Raw genomic sequence first — 19,213 nt, 5'->3', positions numbered from 1 at the left:
TTTTTGCTTTTATTTCCAATATTCTGGGAGGTGGGTCATAGAGGATCTTGCTGTGATTTATGTCAGAGGGTGTTTTGCCTGTGTTCTTCTCTAGGGGTTTTATAGTTTCTGGTCTTATATTTAGATCTTTAATCCATTTTGAGTTTATTTTTTGTGTATGGTGTTAGAAAGTGTTCTAGTTTCATTCTTTTACAAGTGGTTGACCAGTTTTCCCAGCACCACTTGTTAAAGAGGTTGTCTTTTTTCCATTGTATATTCTTGCCCCTTTGTCAAAGATAAGGTGTCCATAGGTTTGTGGATTTATCTCTGGGCTTTCTATTCTGTTCCATTGATCTATATTTCTGTCTTTGTGCCAGTACCATACTGTCTTGATGACTGTGGCTTTGTAGTAGAGTCTGAAGTCAGGCAGGTTGATTCCTCCAGTTCCATTCTTCTTTCTCAAGATTACTTTGGCTATTCAAGGTTTTTTGTATTTCCATACAAATTGTGAAATTATTTGTTCTAGTTCTGTGAAAAAATACCGTTGGTAGCTTGATAGGGATTGCATTGAATCTATAGATTGCTTTGGGTAGTATAGCCATTTTGACAATATTGATTCTTCCAATCCATGAACACGGTATGTTTCTCCATCTGTTTGTGTCCTCTTTGATTTCTTTCATCAGTGTTTTATAGTTTTCTATGTATAGGTCTTTTGTTTCTTTAGGTAGATATACTCCTAAGTATTTTATTCTTTTGTTGCAATGGTGAATGGTATTGTTTCCTTAATTTCTCTTTCTGTTTTCTCATTGTTAGTGTATAGGAATGCAAAGGATTTCTGTGTGTTAATTTTATATTCTGCAACTTTACTATATTCATTGATTAGCTCTAGTAATTTTCTGGTAGAGTCTTTAGGGTTTTCTATGTAGAGGATCATGTCATCTGCAAACAGCGAGAGTTTCACTTCTTTTCCTATCTGGATTCCTTTTACTTCTTTTTCTGCTCTGATTTCTGTGGCCAAAACTTCCAACACTATGTTGAATAGTAGTGGTGAGAGTGGGCACCCTTGTCTTGTTCCTGATTTTAGGGGACATGCTTTCAAGTTTTCACCATTGAGGGTAATGTCAAGCCTCTTTCTTAAACTACATCACTGGAGTATGAGTTTCTACTAGTTAGTTTTATACATGAGTATTGGGGTGATATCATTCTGCAAGATTGCAGCCATGAAATTAAAAGATGCTTACTCCTTGGAAGGAAAGTTATGACCAACCTAGACAGCATATTAAAAAGCAGAGACATTACTTTGCCAACAAAGGTCTGTCTAGTCAAGGCTGTGGTTTTTCCAGTGGTGATGTATGGATGTGAGAGTTGGACTGTGAAGAAAGCTGAGTGCCAAAGAATTGATGCTTTTGAATGGTGGTGTTGGAGAAGACTCTTGAGAGTCCCTTGGACTGCAAGGAGATCCAACCAGTCCATCCTAAAGGAGATCAGTCCTGGGTATTCATTGGAAGGACTGATGCTGAAGCTGAAACTCCAATACTTTGGCCACCTCATGGGAAGAGTTGACTCATTGGAAAAGACCCTGATGCTGGGAGGGATTGGGGGCAGGAGGAGAAGGGGATGACAGAGGATGAGATGGCTGGATGGCATCACCGACTCGATGGAGATGAGTTTGAGTAAACTCCAGGAGTTGGTGATGGACAGGGAGGCCTGGCGTGCTGCGATCCATGGGGTCACAAAGAGTCGGACACGACCGAGCGACTGAACTGAACTGAACTGAATTCTGCAAGTCATCTTTCAACAGTAGTTGTTCAGTTCTTCAGTCATGTCCAATTCTTTGTGACTGTAGCCCACTAGGCTCCTCTGTCCTTGGAATTTCCTAGGCAAGAATACCAGAGCGTGTTGCTACTTCTTCCTCCAGGGGATCTTCCTGACCCAGTGATCGAACCCGTATATCCTGTGACTCCAGCATTGGCAGGTGTATTCTTTACCACTGGGCCACCAGGGAAGCCAGTCAACCGTAGTACATAAGATTAAAAGGTAGTGCTTTTCCTTTGAATCAGTTAATATTTTCTCTCTCCATTTGGAAATCTATTGGATCCATGGGTGAATTGAAATGTATATCTGATGTGTGTGTAGTCAGATTTCATTTTTTAAAATTTTATAATTTTTAAAATTTTATAATTTTTATTCTGTATTAAGCAATTGGAAAATGTGGTCATTTGTTGGGATTTTCCTACTGGATATCTGGATTCTGGACAATTCCTGGATGTCTTTATAGTCTGTTTTCGGTGTTTTATCTTTAATAACAAAGCTCCTTTTTGGAGACTTTCATGTGAATAATTGTTTTTATATTTGGACCTTTGCTTGTTGTCCTTCCTCTGACTGGTGTTTGGTGAATAGATTTTGAGAAGAGAGACCTGTGATGGGATAGATATCTGAATCTCTGTGTAATGTTAAAAACAAAATTTTCTAGCATCCATCCCATTTATGGTTCCATGTTAGAATCCACTGATAGCCTTACTTGCATGGGATTTGGAAAGCAGAAGCAAACAAGGCATTATTCAGAGTTTGGAGGCACCATACATGAAGAGAGATGCCCATATATGGGCTCCCCTGTGGCTCAGCTGGTAAAGAATCCTCCCGCAATGCGGGAGACCTGGGTTCAATCCCTGGGTTGGGAAGATCCCCTGGGGAAGGGAATGGCTACCCACTCCAGTATTCTGGCCTGGAGAATTCCATGGACTGTATAGTCCATGGGGCTGCAAAGAGTCAGACACAACGGAGTGACTTTCACTTAAGGATACCATCTTTTACCCCATCAGCTTGGATTCTTTGACCTTCCAATCAAGAGTACCTCAAAACCACCACCAGTGTTTGGTTTCCATTTTTGTAGAGCTGTAGGTTTCCACTGATGTCTTCCCAAGATCCACATCAAAGATCCACTGGAGTTGGGATTTTTCTGTCAGGCCTATTGTGTCCACCAAGAAGCTACTTTGGATTTTACTGTTTGGGAGTATTGTCTGATTCCCCTCTTCTCTAGATTATATCCATTTAAAGTCTAAATGGTGCTAGTGAGTGTGTTTTCCTGATTCACCATGACACCTACAGTGATGTAGTAAGAAAACAAGGGAGTTTGTTTCTCTACTGCATTGTACACTGGCTGCCTCACCTGATCTTTTATTTCTGAAAATAAACTCCTTCCTTGTGTTGGTGTGTCCTGTTCTTGTAGTTGATTACAATCTCTCAATATGTTTTAAATTATGTTTGTATGTAAGAAGCATGTGAGTTTTTTTTGCCACAGGAATGCTTTGGTAGTTGTTTCATAGAAACATTTTATTAACTATTCTCTAAACCATCACGTGCTAACAAACACTGTGTTTTTCATTTCTTGAGAGGATATATGAAAATGACCCATTATAATGATCAATTTTCAGGTAAACTTTGTAATTTTATTCCTTTGTTCATTATATTTTATGAGTCAAGATTATGTGCCTATGAATCCAGGTGTTTTTTCTGCCAGGAAATTTTTCTTTCTTTTTTTTTTTTAGTTTTAATTTTGGTCATGTAGCTAATTTCTTAATTGTTCTTAATACCCAGAAGTTAAATAATGTGGGGGTTTTTTTGTTTGTTTTTTGGCTGTGCTGTCCAGCATGCAGGATCTTAGTTCCTGGACCAGGGATCAAACCTGGGCCTTCTGCACTGGGAGCATGGAGTCCTTGTCACTGGACCACCAGGCAGGTCTGGGATTTACAGTTTCTGAGAGTGAGGTATTAAACAGTAACAGAGCATCTACAGTGTTAGCATCATGCCTGGGATGCTTCGAGCTGCATGTTGGGGAGTCTCTGCTTTAACCATTCAGTTAGATTCAGTGCAGAAAAAAATGAAAAAAGGGACTGTCTTTATTTTTTCTCTCAGATCTTTCCCCTGAGTTTTATTCATCTTTAAATCCAATGTAGGCTCTATCTCTCTAGAGTTTGCTGCCACTCTGAGATTCAGTCTTCCCAGATACCAAGTCCCAGGGCTGACTGCAGAATCGTGGCTGACCCACTAACTCCTCTTAGTCTATTTCCTACCTTGGAGGACCTGTGATGAAAGAGAGGAGTCAGTGAACATCCTGGTGAATCTGAACATCAGAGAATAAAGTAGTTCACAAGGAACTTGAGACTGCCAGGGCTTCGGGGAAGAGGGTGTAGAACATGGAAGAATAGTGATGGGGTGATGGCTGCCCAGGAGTCAAGGAGAGAGGTGTTCAGGGGGTGACTAGGAAGGTAAACCTCACTTAAGTGGGATGTCGATTTTGTTCGTTAGCCACGTCTGTGCCTATCTCACTAGTCCTGGTGTCCCTGAGGGTGTGAAACCATCAGACAGAAGTTGCAGCTGTCTTCAGGACAACAAAGGGGAGACCTCTTCTCTCAGTCCACTGTGAACCAGGTAGGGGCCAGGCCAAGAAAGGCCTGGAGGTTGTGTCCAACCAACGTGGTTTATTTCTGTTCCAGCCAACCTCCTTTGGAACCTGTCTGGGAAAAGGGGACTTGGGCAGGTGTCACTGCAGCTTCCTCAGGTCCAGGTGTGGCAGGTAATGGCCCATGCTATTGGGCTGCTGTTGCTGAACCTCATAGTCTGCCTCCTTCTTCCGCCGGTGGACAGTGACCTGCGAGGGTGAACAGAGGGCTCAGAATGGACCAGTCATCTACCCAAGTATGCGAGGCTACGGGTGAAGGAGATGGCCACAGCCACAGAGACCTGCTGTTCCTGTGTGTCTCTCTTCCCGTTTTCTCTTAATTTTCTCTCAGCCTCTCCTTTCCCCCTCTTTCACCTCTTTTTCTTCTTTCTTCCCTTTAACTCTCCATTTTTTCACTACCATTTTCTCTGATAGCCCCTTCACTTTTTATCTTTTAAAAAATTTTGGTTTTTTGTTTCTTTTTTCTGATATCCCCTTCATATCTTATCTCCTTCCCCTCACCCCAGCTTAACTGATATACAGTAAACTGCATATATTTATTTTTTTTTAATGTTTAAAGTTTATCAGAATTAGACATCTTTCGAAGAATGAGTATGTAGTGTTTTTTTTTTTTTTGCATTTACTTGAAATGTGACCAGTAGTGTGCACGGTGGGTTCATTAGCTTTCAGCATCTGCTTGTAAACTTGGAATCAAACAACAGAAGGAATATATATTCCAAGTTATATATATATACATTTTAAATTATTGGATCATGGTGGTCTAGCTGCTAAGTCGTGTCTGACTCTTGTGACCCCATGCACTGTAGCCTGCCAGACTCCTCTGTCCGTGGTATTCTCCAGGCAAGAATACTGGAGTGGGTTGCCATTTCCTTCTCCAGGGGATCTTCCTGACCCAGGGATCGAACCTCGGTCTCCTGCATTGTAGGCAGATTCCTTACTGACTGAGCTACAGGGGAAGCCTCTATTGGACCATAATTGTTAACAAATACTGGTTGTCTATATATTAGTTATTTTATCAATCAGTTTTAGTAGTATTATGTCTTTAAACATGCCCTTTACCTTTTTTCATACTCTGATCATTAGTAATATGTGACAGTACTTTAAAAAGTTATTTATTTATGGCTATGCTTGTTCTTTGTTGCCGTGCATGGGGTTTCTCTAGTTTCGGTGAGTGGGAGTTAGGGCTGCTCTCTAATTGTAGTGCATGGGCTTCTCATTGCAGTGGCTTCTCATTGTAGCTCTTGAGCTCTAGAGTGCAGACTGTGTAGTTGCGGTCCATGGGCTTAGTTGCTCTGCGGTGTGTGGGATCTTCCCTGACCGGGGGTTGGACCCATGTCCCCTGCCTTGGCAGGCGGATTCTTAACCACTGGACCACCAGGAAAAGTCCTGCAGCATTGCTTTTTTAATCAACTCACTTTACTAAAGAAAATTAAAATGCTAAATATTTTAGCTTTTGAACAAAATCATGTAGGCTTTTACATTATTATGAAAAATTGTATTATTCAATATTTTCTATTATTGTAAAGATTATATAGACTTCAGCTTCTAGTAATACATCACCAAGTAACTTGGACTAAATTTCTTATAAAGATAGCTAGAAAACTTAGACAGAATGAAAAAATACCTATTTGAAACCTTTGGAGAACAAATGTTACTAGACTGGGATATATAAGATGATGGAGACCCTGAGAAGGATCCTATTCTTAGGTAAACTGCATGCATTTAAAGTGAATGACTTGATAAGTTTGGATTATAAACTTATTGAACCATCCCTGTAATCAAAATAAGGAATGCTCATTATTCTCCCAGTTTCCCTCATGTTCTTTTGTAATTCTTCCTCCCCTGCTGTTTACAAACACATTCTTATTTCCAGACAACCACTGATCTGGCTTCTATCCTCAGAGATTAATTAGTATTTTCCAGAGTTTGTTTATAAATGGAATCCTACAATAAGTATTCTTTTTCATCTAGCTTCTTTCATTCAGCATATTCAAATTCAAATTATTTTGAGATTTATCATTGTATCTGTTAATAATCCAGTATTATTGTTAAATAGTATTGAATTCTGTGAATATACCACACTTTGTTTACCCATTCACCTGTTGATGGACTGCTTGGTTTGTTTTTTAGTTTTTGGCTAGTGCAAATATTATTATGAACATTTGTGTACAAGTCTTTGTATAGATAGGCGTTTTAATTTCTCTTAAACAAATTCCTAGGAGGGAATGGTTGCACAGATATATGTAACTTTGAAAATTTATTTTTAATTGAAGTATAGTTGATTTATAATGTGTTTGTTTCTACTGTACAGCAAAGTCACTTAGTTATACACATATATATATACTTTAAAAATATTCTTTTCTATGTTATGGTTTATCCCAGGATACTGGGTATAGTTCCCTGGTTAAACAGTAGGATTTTGTTGTTTATCCATTCTGTATGTAGTACTGTGTGACTACTAATCCCAATGTGACATTTACTTATTTTTACTGTAATTGCTCTACAGTGTTATGTTAGTTTCAGGCATGCGGCAAAGTGAATCAACTGTATGTATACATATATCCACTCTTTTTTAGATTTCCTTCCCATTTAGTGGAGAAGGGAATGGCAACCCACTCCAGTATTCTTGCCTGGAGAATTCCATGGACAGAGGAGCTTGGCGGGGCTACAGTCCATGGGGTCACAAAGAGTGGGACATGACTGAAGCGACTAACACTTTCACTTTCCCATTTAGGTCACCACAGAGCACCCAATGTAACTTTTAAAGATGCATGCAAACTATTTTTCACCAGCACTATAGGAGAGTTCCAGTTGCTTCATATCTTCACTGACACTTGTTATCGTCATTTGATTTTAACCATTCTCATGCATAGTGGTATCTCATTATAACTTTTATTTACATTTCCCCAATGACAAATGTTGTTAAGAAAAGGAAAAGGCAAACCTCTCACAGACTAGGAGAAAATATCTGCAAAACACATCCCCAGCAGAGGACATGTCCTTATAGTATATAAAAAGCTCTTACAACCTGATAGTAAGATGACAACACCTCCTTGCTTACCAGGAAAAAGCTGATCAGGACCATGATGAGCAACAGGAGTCCCGCCAGGCAGATGAGGATGATGGCCCAGAAGGGGAGGTCTGGGGAGACAAGTCCTGGTGTGAGACATCATCTATCATTTCTCCAGGGCCCCTGCCTCCCCCCGACATCCACTGACCCCAACTGTGCCTTAGAAATCCCAGTCTTGGGTCGACCAACTTTCATCATCATCCAGTACCCTGGGTATGTGGTTCTTTTCAATGAGGCAGAGAACCAGAATATTCCCTCTCCACCCTATGCTACAGCAGCTTTGAGGCTTACCAGAATTCTCAGTCACGACTTCGTTTCTGTTGGGAGAATACCCTGAAAGTGAATGAAATGGAGAACACATGTGAGTGTGTTTTACTTTTTTAAATAAAACTTTTCAAATATACAAATAGAACCACGTCATAAACATCCATCATCTGGAAGTAACAATGTTTATTTCACCCAGTTGAAACAATATTATTTGTTTTTATTCACTAAGTCGTGTCTGACTCTTTGTGACCCCATGGACTGTAGCCCGCCAGGCTCCTGTGGACAGAGAAGCCTGGTGGGCTACAGTCCGTGGGATTTTCTAGGCGAGAATACTGGAGTGGGTTGCCATTTCCTTCTCCAGGGGATCTTCCCCACCCAGGGATTGAACCTGAGTCTCTTCCATTGGCAGACGGATTCTTTACCACTAAGCTACCAAGGAAGCCCCAAACAGTATCATACCTAGTGTATAACTATTTGGCTTCCCAGGTGACACTAGTGGTGAAGAACCTGCCTGCCAATGCAGAAGATGGAAGTGATGGGGATTTGATTCCTGGGTCAGGAAGATCTCCTGGAGAGGGGTATGACAACCCACTCCAGTATTCTTGGCTGGAGAATCCCATTGACAGAGGAGCCTGGGGGGCTATAATCCACAGAGTCGCAGAGTCGGACATGACTGAAATGACTTAATATGCATGCACATATGTATAACTTATTAACACTTGCCACCCTTGTTTCATCCCATAATTCCATTGAAATATTAAAGTCATGTAGACATAATAATGTTTCACCCCATTGTAGTTTGCATCACTGGAAAATGAGGATACTTTACTACATATAACAAAGGCACAATCACACTACAGGAGTGTGATATTTCAAATCATACCTCTGGGAATGGATGGATGACTGGTGATGGACGGAACTATCTTATGCTAGTGGAGGGGAGAATGGGTCATAGGAGTTGACAAGACCATGGGATCTCTCTAAATTTATAAATTCCTACTCAAAAGCCCTCTGCCTATGAACACATTCACTCCCTTTTCCCTTTACTGAGTTTTTTTTAATACTTATTTTCCAGGATTCACCTAGACTGTAATTTCCTCGGAAGCCTCCTGATTACCACTCCTAAGTGTGGATTTGTTCACATCAAATAATTCATTGTTTTCAACTGCCTATTCTTTTTTTTTTTCAGTTTTATTTATTTATTTATTTTACTTTACAATATTGTAGTGGTTTTGCCATACACTGACATGAATCTGCCATGGGTGTACATGGTTCCCCATCCTGAACTCCGCTCCCACTTCCCTCCCATCCTATCCCTCTGCGTCATCCCAGTGCTCCAGCCCCGAGCACCTGTATCATGCATCGAACCTGGACTGGTGATTCATTTCACATATGATAATATACATGTTTCAATGCCATTCTCCCATATCATCCTGCCCTCGCCCTCTCCCACAGAGTCTGAAAGACTGTTCTATACATCTTTGTCTCTTTTGCTGTCTCGCATACAGGGTTATCATTACCATCTTTCTAAATTCCATATATATGTGTTAGTATACTGGATTGGTGTTTTTATTTCTGGCTTACTTCACTCTGTATAATAGGCTCCAGTTTCATCCACCTCATTAGAACTGATTCAAATGTATTCTTTTTAATGGCTGAGTAATATTCCATTGTGTATATATACCACAGCTTTCTTATCCATTCGTCTGCTGATGGACATCTAGGTTGCTTCCATGTCCTGGCTATTATAAACAGTGCTGTGATGAACATTGGGGTACACGCGTCTCTTTCAATTCTGGTTTCCTTGGTGTGTATGCCCAGCAGTGGGATTGCTGGGTCATATGTCAACTGCCTATTCTTGTTATTTCCAACTGCAACATAAACTTTATGAGAACTGATTAGCACTGATTGGGGGAGGGTTGTAGGCCCCCCTTGCTTGTACAACCTCTCTCTAGCCAAAATCTTTTTTCCTTTTTAATTTTATTTATTTCTGATTTTAATTGGAGTATTTTTTTTTAATTGGAGTAAAATTGCTTTACAATGTTGTATTAGTTTCTGCCTTACAACGAAATGAATCAACCATAAATATATGTATACGGCCCCCTCCCTCTTGCCTCTTCCTTCCCATCTCTCCTCCCCAGGCAAATTCTTAAGATGTGCTGTGTGATATAAGCAGCAACAAGTGCCTTTTTAAATTAAAATTAATTTTAATGAAGTAAAGTTTAAAAAAATCTGGTACTCTGTACTATTAAAATTCAGTAATCATAAAAGCCAGTCACAATAAGTGAAAGTGAAAGTGAAAGTCAGTGGTGTCTGACTCTTTGTGACTCTGTGGCCTATATAGTCCATGGAATTCTCCAGGCCAGAATACGAGAGAGGGTAGCCTTTTCCTTCTCCAAGGGATCTTCCCAACCCAGGGACTGAACCCAGGTCTCCTGCATTGCAGGTGGATTCTTTACCAGCTGAGCTATCAGGGAAGTCCTCAGTCACAATAACCATACTTCAAATATACTCAGGAGTCTCATGTGATGTATGCTCTGGGCAGCACAGATATAGGATACTTCCATCATTAAGAGACTTCTACTGCATTATGCTGTCTAGGAGAGATGGCAAGTGTCTCCTGAGTCCCACTGGGTATTGTTTCTTCTCCCTCAGTGATGGGTAAAGTCTGGGAGACTGTGCCACCTCTGCCAGCCTGGGAAAGTTCAATGCTGACTCATCCTCAGGTCTCCAGACTCCCAGGAAAGCCCCCATGTGAGGAAGTTGGAAGCCCTCACTCCTGCCCCAATGATCAGGGAGTCTTACCATCCACAAGGAGACTGTTCCTGTCCAGGGTGAAATTCTGCAGCTGAGTACCATTCTTGGTCAGACGCAGGAATTCCTCATAGATGACAACTTGGTACGGACTCCGAGTCAGAAGCATGAAGTTACACTCAGCGTTTACCCCAGTGTGGTTGCTTGGAGGGACAGACCTGGAAGGACACCAGGGATGAACAAGGTATCTGCAGCTCTACCCCAATTCTAGGTTCTCTGCTGGTCCTGTCCAGGAGAACTTTCTGCAATGATGTAAACATTTGTGTCTGTAGTATCCAGTGCAGTCATTATTTGCCCCTTGTTACCGAGCACTTAAAATATGGCTAGTGTGGGACTTCCCTGATGGTCCAGTGGCTAAGATTCTGTGCTCCCAATGCAGGGGGCCTGAGTTCAATCCCCGGTCAGGGAGTCAGATCCCATATGCCACAACTCAGAGTCTGCATGCCACAACTAAAACAGATTCCGCATGCTGCAATTAAGACACGGCAGTGGCTCAGACGGTAAAGAGTCTGCCTGCAATGTGGGAGACCCAGGTTCAACCCCTGGGTCGGGAAGATACCCTGGAGAAGGGAATGGCAACCCACTCTAGTATTCTTGCCTGGAGAATTCCATGGACAGTCAAATAATAAATATTAAAAAAAGAAAAGGGTTAATCTGCATATTGTGAAAGCAAACCAGAAAGAAAAATCAAATTTGCCTCAAAAAGAAACATGACTAGAGTTGAGTGAGAAACTGAATGTCTCGTTTTATTTAATTGGATTAATTTATAAATAAATAAGCACAAGGAGAACATTTTGAAATGCTGGAGTAAGGACTCCCGAAAATCTGTAAAAACAACGAGAACACTGGTAAACATGGCCAAAATCAACTTTTGCAGAAGTCAAGAAATGAACCAAAGGCTGGCAACAAGCCAAGCAGCATTCAGGTAAGAAAAAAATGTTTGTATCTTGGTAAATGGAGTCAACTTTATGGCATGATAGCTTGCACAGTTCTCATTCTACTCTCACAAAGGACTCAGTAACTGTGAAAACCGTCAGGTTAGAACCAGTTGACTCATTAGCATGGGTCCTCCTCATTCTTCCCTCACCCCCATCCCCTAGAAAAACAATTTCCTTTCTCCCTCTGGGGATTTACTCTTCTGGACAATAGGCATTCCATTTATATGAAATGTATATAAATAGAATCACACATTGTGTGGTCTTTTGTGACTGATCTCTTTCATTAGAATAGTGTTCTTAAGAGGGAGGTGACATAGGTATAATTATGACTGATTTGCATTGTTATAGGGCAGAAAACTGAAAGCATTAGTCACTCAGTCATGTCCAACTCTTTGCAACACCATGGACTGTAGCTCACCACGCTCCTCTGCCCACGGGATTTCCCAGGGAAGAATACTGGAGCGGGTTGCCATTTCCTCCTCCAGAGATCAAATGGGTGTCTCCTACAGCTCCTGCATTGGTAGGCAGATTCTTGACCACTGAGCCACCAGGGAAGCCCCAGTGTTTGGGTAACGGCTCTGTTTTCCTAGGGCTCTCTTCCACAACAGCTGGGAACCGAGAGACTACAGCCTTGGGGACACTTTTAAAGGACAGTACGAGTCTCCAAAGTGGTCAGGTCCTGAGCTGCAACTCACCTGAATGCTGAAACTTCACAGCCAGAAAAATGAGTCTTGATGCTGCTGTTTCGGAAGAGCTGGTTGAGCTGAAAGATAGGGCAACATTTCCTAGGTCAGAATCCATGACTCTGTGGCACTGGAGAGTGCCAATTAGCCAATGAGTACACTGCCCCATTTATTTATTTACTTATTTATTTTTGCCCCATTTATTTATTTATTTTTCTGTCGGTCAAATGGTAAAGAATCCCCACTCCCACTGCAGAGGGCACGGGTTCAATCCCTGGTCAGGGAACAAAGATCCTGCATGCTGCAGAGCGCAACCAAGAAAACAAAAAAGAAAAGAAAAACCAGCCCAGGTATGTACACCAAAGCATGCCCTGTTCTAGGACATTACTTGGGTTAGTAATCGAACCCTTCTATGGCTGTCTCTTCATTTGTAAAATGCAAGTAAGAGTCTGTCTTTATGAACTATTAAAAAAAGAAGTCACTTTCTGGATAACCAACAAGGATCTACTGCATAGCACAGGGAACTATACATACTTTATAATAACCTACAATTGAAGATAATCTGAAGAAGGATATATATAAATATATATATATGAATTGCTATGCTGTACATCTGGAACTAACCCAATATTGTAAATCAACTATACTTCAATTAAAAAAAAATGTCCAGGGGACTTCCCCTGGTGGTCCAGTGGTTAAGAATTGCCTTCCAATGCGGGGGATACAGTTTTGATCCCTGGCTGGGGAACTAAGATCCCATATGCTGCAGGGCAACAAAACCCACAGGCTGCAACCACTGAGCCCATGCACTTTGGAGCCCATGTGCCACAGTTAGAGACGTCTGTGTGCTGCAACGAAGATCCAGCACCACCAAAATAAAATAATAAAAAATAAGTAAAATTTAAAAATGTCCAGATGCTAAACTGAAAAAAAAAAAAAAAAAGGTAAATGTGCACACTAAAAAAAATAGGTCACCCTCTGCAGAGGAACAGAGTGGGCACAGAAGCCCATTCTTACCGCATCCTCAATATTTTTCTTGTTTCTCTGGTATTTGGGAGTGTCTGGCTGTTTCATGTCCTGAGAATAGAATAGGTTGGTGATAGTGAAATTTAGCTGGACTTTCTGGAAACTGGGACTGATCATTGGTTGGTCCGTTGGTGGGTGAATTGATGGCTCCGCTTCTAGAATAAAAGGAAAGTGAAAGTTCCCATCAGGGGAAGTTTTCAACAAAGAAGTCATTAGAGTCAGTCTACTTATTCCTGACACTGTGGACTGAGCTGGGTTTTTAAAAGTGGGTTACAGGGACTTCTCTGGTCCCCCAGTGGTTAAAGATCTGCCTTGCAATGCAGGGGATGGGGATTTGACCCCTGGTCTGGGAACTAAGATCTCACATACCATGGGGCAACTAAGCCCACTTGATGCAAAAGAGAAGCCAATATGTTGCAACTAGAGAAAGCCTGTGTGTGCAATGAAGAAGACCCAGGGCAGAAGACCCCCCAAAAAGTAGGCTACAATCAAAAAGAATGAAATGATACCGTTTGCAGCAACATGGATGGACATAGAGATTATCATACTAAGTGAGGTAAGTCAGAAAAAGAAAAATGCCATATGATATTACTTATATGTGGAATCTAAAATGTGATATAAATCAACATATCTGTTAAACAAAATCAGACTCACAGACATAGAAAAGAGACTAGTAGCTGCCAAGGGGGAAAGGAAATAGAGGAGGGAGGGAATGGGAGTTTGGGATTAGCAGAGGCAAGCTATTATATATAAAGTGGATAAACCACAAGGTCCTACTGTATAACACAGGGAACTATTAATATATTCAATGGTCTGTGACAGACTCTAATGGAAAAGAATATGAAAAAGAAAAATACATATGTGTGTATGTTCTTGTTGTTTAATCGCTGTGTCATGTCCGATTCTTCTGTGACACCATGGACTGCAGCCTTCCAGGCTCCTCTGTCCATGGGATATCCCAGGCAGGAATGCTGGAGTGGGTTTTCATTTCCTTCTCCAGGGGATCTTCCTAACCTAGGGAGCAAACCCGTGTCTCCTGCATTGGCAGGCAGATTCTTTACCACTGAGCCACCTGGAAAGCCCATATATATGTATAACTGAATCATTTTACTAGATTGAAGAGGGTAACACAACATTGTAAATCAACTGCACTTCAAGGAAAATTTTTTAAAAAATTGGCTACTGAAGACCATCTGTCCACCTTGAATCCATTCATCTGTCTGCCTGTCCAGCTGTCCACTAAGCATTGTGAGCGTTCACTAGGTTGTGGGGAAGAGGAGATTGGATTTCTCTGGGGAAGTCGGCAGGTGCTGACCATTCCAGTGGGCATCCATCATCTTTGCTGATCTAGGTCCCTAATGTGTCTTTCTCCCCCTCCCCAGTCATTGTCCTGGTAGAGGACAATCACCAGAGGATGAGCTTTCTAAAGTAGAACTCTGAGTGTGCCATATTCCTCCCCAAATGCTTCCAGTGCCCAGGGAAGTCTCTGCCCACATCTTTAGCCACAGTTGTCACCCATCTTATGTCAAGGTGTATGCTCCAGCCACACCAAACTCCTTATAGCCCCCTTCAATGACATGTTCTATCTTCTAGGTTACAGACACATGTGGCTCAACTCCCTATCTCTTCCCTTCAACTAAGTCCTAGTCTCCTTCAGATCTGTTTCTTCATCACTTCCTCTAGAAAACTTGCCAAGAGAGAGCGGTGTAATACCTCTTTGGAATTCCCACAGACTTTTGAAATTCCTCTGTCATAGCAGCAATCACAGTGTATCATCAGTGCCTATTTATTTTCAAGGCATAAACATTTCATGAATAAATGAATGAATCAACCAATGTATGACTCATAACTGCAGCCTAAGAAGGAAACCCAGGGTCCTTCCCATTCTGGGTTAGAAAAACTGACATGTAAAATAACCATTTTGCTGGTTGCAACCACTGGATTTTCTGTTCCTATCTCCTGTTGGATGACATTGCCATGAATCATCACCATGGGCTTCCAGAAAGCCTCTCCTTTTTCCTCTGCAGCCTCTATCCATGTCGCTCATACCCAGAAGCCCTATCCTTCATAAAACCATCTTTTGGACTTCCCTCATGGTCCAGTGGTTAAGATTCTGCCTGCCAATGCAGAGACCCCCTGGTCTGGGAAGATCCCACATGCCATGGGGCAACTAAGCCCACACACACATCACAACTACTGAGCCCATGCTCTGGAGCCTGACAGCTACAACTACTGAAGTCCAAGTGCCTAGAGCATGTGCTTCACAACAAGAGAAGTCACCACAATGAGAAGCCTGAACATTGCCACTAGAGGGTAGCCCCCGCTCGCTGCAACTAGAGAAAGCCCACTTAGCAATGAAGACCCAGCACAGCCAAAAATAAATAAAATTTTTTAAAAGACCAAGTGCGGATAGAAGAATTGGATCATAAGGAAGGCTGAGCACAAACGAATTGATGCTTTTGAACTGTGATGCTGGAGAACTCTTGAGAGTCTCCTGGACAGCAAGGAAACCAAGCCAGTCAACCCTAAAGGAAATCAACCCTGAATATTCATTGGAAGAATTGATGCTGAAGCTGAAGCTCCAATACTTTGGCCACCTGACGTGAAGAGCAGACTCATTGTAAGAGACCCTGATGCTGGGAAAGATTGAGGGCAAGAGGAGAAGGGGGCAACAGAGGATGAGATGGTTGGATGGCATCATTGACTCAATGAACATGAGTTTGAGCAAACTCCGGGAGGTAGTGAAGGATAGGAAAGCCTGGCATGCTGCCATTTATGGGGTCATAAAGAGTCAGTTGGACATGACTTAGTGACTAAACAACAACAAAAGAATTTTTAAAAAACACCTTTTCTGGCCACGAACGTATCCCCCACTCTGTGTCCCACCTGTCACGTGCACATCTGTCAGCTGGTAGGTGGCACCCAGCCAGTGGGATGAGGCGTTCAGGGTCTTGTCTAGAAATACTTGCTTCACCATGCTGGAGTCCACACTGGAGGAGAACCGGGCCTTGATGGTGACCAGTACGGGATTCAACCTGGGAACAGAGACCATGGGATCTCAGCCAACACTCAATACCAGCAGTGTGTCCTGAGTTCCTGCTTTGTAGAGTCAAAGACCTAAGGGTAAACACCTCAATATCTGACTGCCTTCTTGCTCCGGGCAAGAGAAGAGACCCTGACCAAAAAGGGAAAAGCTTCTAGGAGTTAGGAACAGAAGCAATAACAGTAACAATAATGAATGTCTATTGTGGACCTCTAAGAAGTGACTTCCACAGTCCTTCCCTATCACTCTGGTAGAAGCTATAATTACAATCTGTTGTTTAGTCACTAAGTCCTGTCCAACTCTTTGTGACCCCGTGGATTGCAGCCCAATAGGCTCCTCTGTGGGATATTCCAGGCAAGAATACTGGAATGGGTTGCCATTTCCTTCTCCAGGGACTCTTCCTGACCCAGAGATCGAACCCAAGTCTCCTGCATTGGCAGGTGGATTCTTTACCACTGAGCCACCAGGGAAGCCTATTTTTATAATTATCCCCATGTTAAAGACAAGGGAACTGAAACTACTAACTTTCAAAGTCAGCAGCATGTCCCATGATTCTCCCTCTCTCTCGTATAGATGTCCTAGGCCTCTACTCATCCTTCAGAGATGTGGGTTCAAACCCAGCTTCTGTGCCTCAGTATTCCCATGTGAACATGGGGGATGCACATATTGCATCTCTCATGTGAGAATGTTATGAAAATGAAATGAGATAATCATGCATGAAAGTACTCAACAGGAAGCCTGGACATGGTAAATATTATTAGATTACTATTAACTGAAAGTTGTATTTCCCAAGAAGGGGGTGGGTGCAGGGAGATGGTGTGTCCATGAGGGTAACCCTTTTCCTGTCCCCCAAAGACCTATGGAAGGAAATGGTAAGATTAGCTGTCAGGGATGTGGGGAAGCATGGGCACCAGGTCAATGACTTCCAGTCCAAGGATGTGCCAACCAGTGCTCAGAGCCTTGAGCTGCCATCTCAGCCAATGCTTCCAGTCTCCTCAACTTACGTCAAGTTGGTGACCAGGCAGTAGAGGAATACGTCTTGTAGCCGGCTGCTTCTGTAGAGTTTGGTGACCTAGAATAAAGGGGAGGGAGGCTGGGTGAGATGGAGGTCTCTTGGGGCTGGAGGGGGCCACTGGAGCCAGAGAGGAACAAACATAGGTCTTGAAGCAAGGGAGACCTGAGTTCTGATCCTGGTTCTGTCCTTAACTCCACTGTGTGCCCTTAGGCACAATGTGCCCTTTTCTGAGCCTCAATTTTCCCATCTGAAAAGTGGGGAGGCAGCTGGGGTACCAACTCTGGAATCTGAAATAACCTAGAACATGTAGGTAAAGGGAAGAGTTGAAACAATCACTTAATAGATGCAGGGCAAGACTTCTCTGGTGGTACATTGGATAAGAATTCACCTGCCAATGCAAGTGATATGGATTCGATCCCTGGTTAGGGAAGATTCCACATGCTGCAGAGCAGCTAAGACTACGCCACAACTACTAAATCTGTGCTCTGGAGCCCAGGAGCCACAACCACTGAAGCCTGTACACCGAGAGCCTGTGCTCCACAAGAGAAGCCACCGCAATGAGAAGCCCGTGCACCACGACAAAGAGTTATCCCCACTTGCTGCAACTAGAGAAAGCCTGAGTAAAGCAATGAAGACCTAGCACAACCAAAAATAAAATATAATAATAATAATAAAAATGAAAGGGGAATAGCTTAGAAAAATAGATGCATGTCAGACTGAGGAATGAGAGGGGCACTCAGGGTAGGGAGAGATGGGAGGGGCGAGAAAGATCCCTACCTTGTCGTTGACGTCCCACAGCAGGGCGATGTACTCTGAGGACATGGGGTCTGGGTTGCTGAGATTCCAGTTGATGATGTGGAAATTTAGCTGGTATTCCCTCTGGATAGATAAACTCTGGGGTGCATAGCCTGGAGCCACAGAGAGGAAGAAAAGACAGACAAAGACTCAGATTTTAGCATAGAGACATGGTGGCCCAGGGGACACCCTACCTACCATCATAATCAAAATCAGGCCCATGTGTTGGAGACTTTAGGGGCTCTTGAATGGAAAATCACCCCATAGAGGAGGAAAACTGGAATTTTATAAGAAATCTGAGCTGAGCTTTTCTGCTTGAGCTTATGCAATTCCTGCTTCCTGGAATGCTCTTCCACCCTCCTCTTTTCCAGGAAAACTCCTATTCCTACTTCAGGAGCCCACTGAAATGGAGCTCAATTAGAGCAGGCACTCATCTGTCTTGTTCTTGTCATGTCCAGTGCCTAGTATAGTTTTAGGCACATAATATCCTCCTCCAGGAAGCACTCCTTGACTTGCCCTGCCTCTGCGCTCCCATGGCACCCTGTTAATAATAGTGTCTCTGCCTTTTCTGTGTCCCCAAGTAGTATTTTTTTAAGTTTATTTTATTGAAGTGTAGTTGACTTGACAATATTGTGCTAATTTCTACTGTGCATGAACAGTGCGTGCTCAGTCGTCTCAATTGTGTCTGACTTTTTGCGACCCTGTGAACTGTAGCCCACTAGGCTCCTCTGTCCATGGGATTCTCCAAGGCAAGAATACTGGGCTGCCATGCCCTCCTCCGGAGGATCTTCCTGACCCAGGGCTCGAACCCAGGTCTCCCACATAGCTGGCAGATTCTTTACTGCTGAGCCACCAGGGAAGCCCAATTTCTACTGTACAGCACAGTAATTCAGTTATATATGTATATCTTTCATATTCTTTTCCATTATGGTTTATCCCAGGATATTGAATATAGTTCCCTGTGGTATAAATTAGGACCTTGTTGTTTACCCGTTCTATGTACGATAGTTTGCATCTGCTAACCAAACTCCCACTGGATCTCTCCCCCATTCTCCTCCCTCCTGGCGGCCACAAGTCTGTTCTCTGTGAGTCTGTTTCTGTTTCATAGATAGTTTCATTTG

The 19,213-nt window shown here is 42.5% G+C and overlaps 1 protein-coding gene across 1 annotated transcript in view; it reads right to left on the bottom strand.

The window, feature by feature from the left end:
• Nucleotides 1-3,008: 3,008 nt before the first annotated feature.
• The window catches only part of LOC122440464 (mucin-16-like), a 115,078-nt gene continuing 98,873 nt past the window's right edge, over nt 3,009-19,213 (bottom strand). Inside the window, 9 exon segments of the mRNA XM_043466761.1 lie at nt 3,009-4,630; nt 7,503-7,582; nt 7,803-7,844; nt 10,584-10,750; nt 12,226-12,293; nt 13,231-13,394; nt 16,126-16,274; nt 17,287-17,354; nt 18,075-18,205. Of these exon segments, the coding sequence (XP_043322696.1) occupies nt 4,523-4,630; nt 7,503-7,582; nt 7,803-7,844; nt 10,584-10,750; nt 12,226-12,293; nt 13,231-13,394; nt 16,126-16,274; nt 17,287-17,354; nt 18,075-18,205 (977 nt within the window). The 3' untranslated portion in view covers nt 3,009-4,522.

This window comes from Cervus canadensis, chromosome 4, assembly GCF_019320065.1.
Source record: "Cervus canadensis isolate Bull #8, Minnesota chromosome 4, ASM1932006v1, whole genome shotgun sequence".
NCBI lineage: Eukaryota > Metazoa > Chordata > Mammalia > Artiodactyla > Cervidae > Cervus > Cervus canadensis.
The sequence above is the reverse complement of the archived record's forward strand: the minus strand, read 5'-3'. Positions and strand labels throughout refer to the sequence as shown.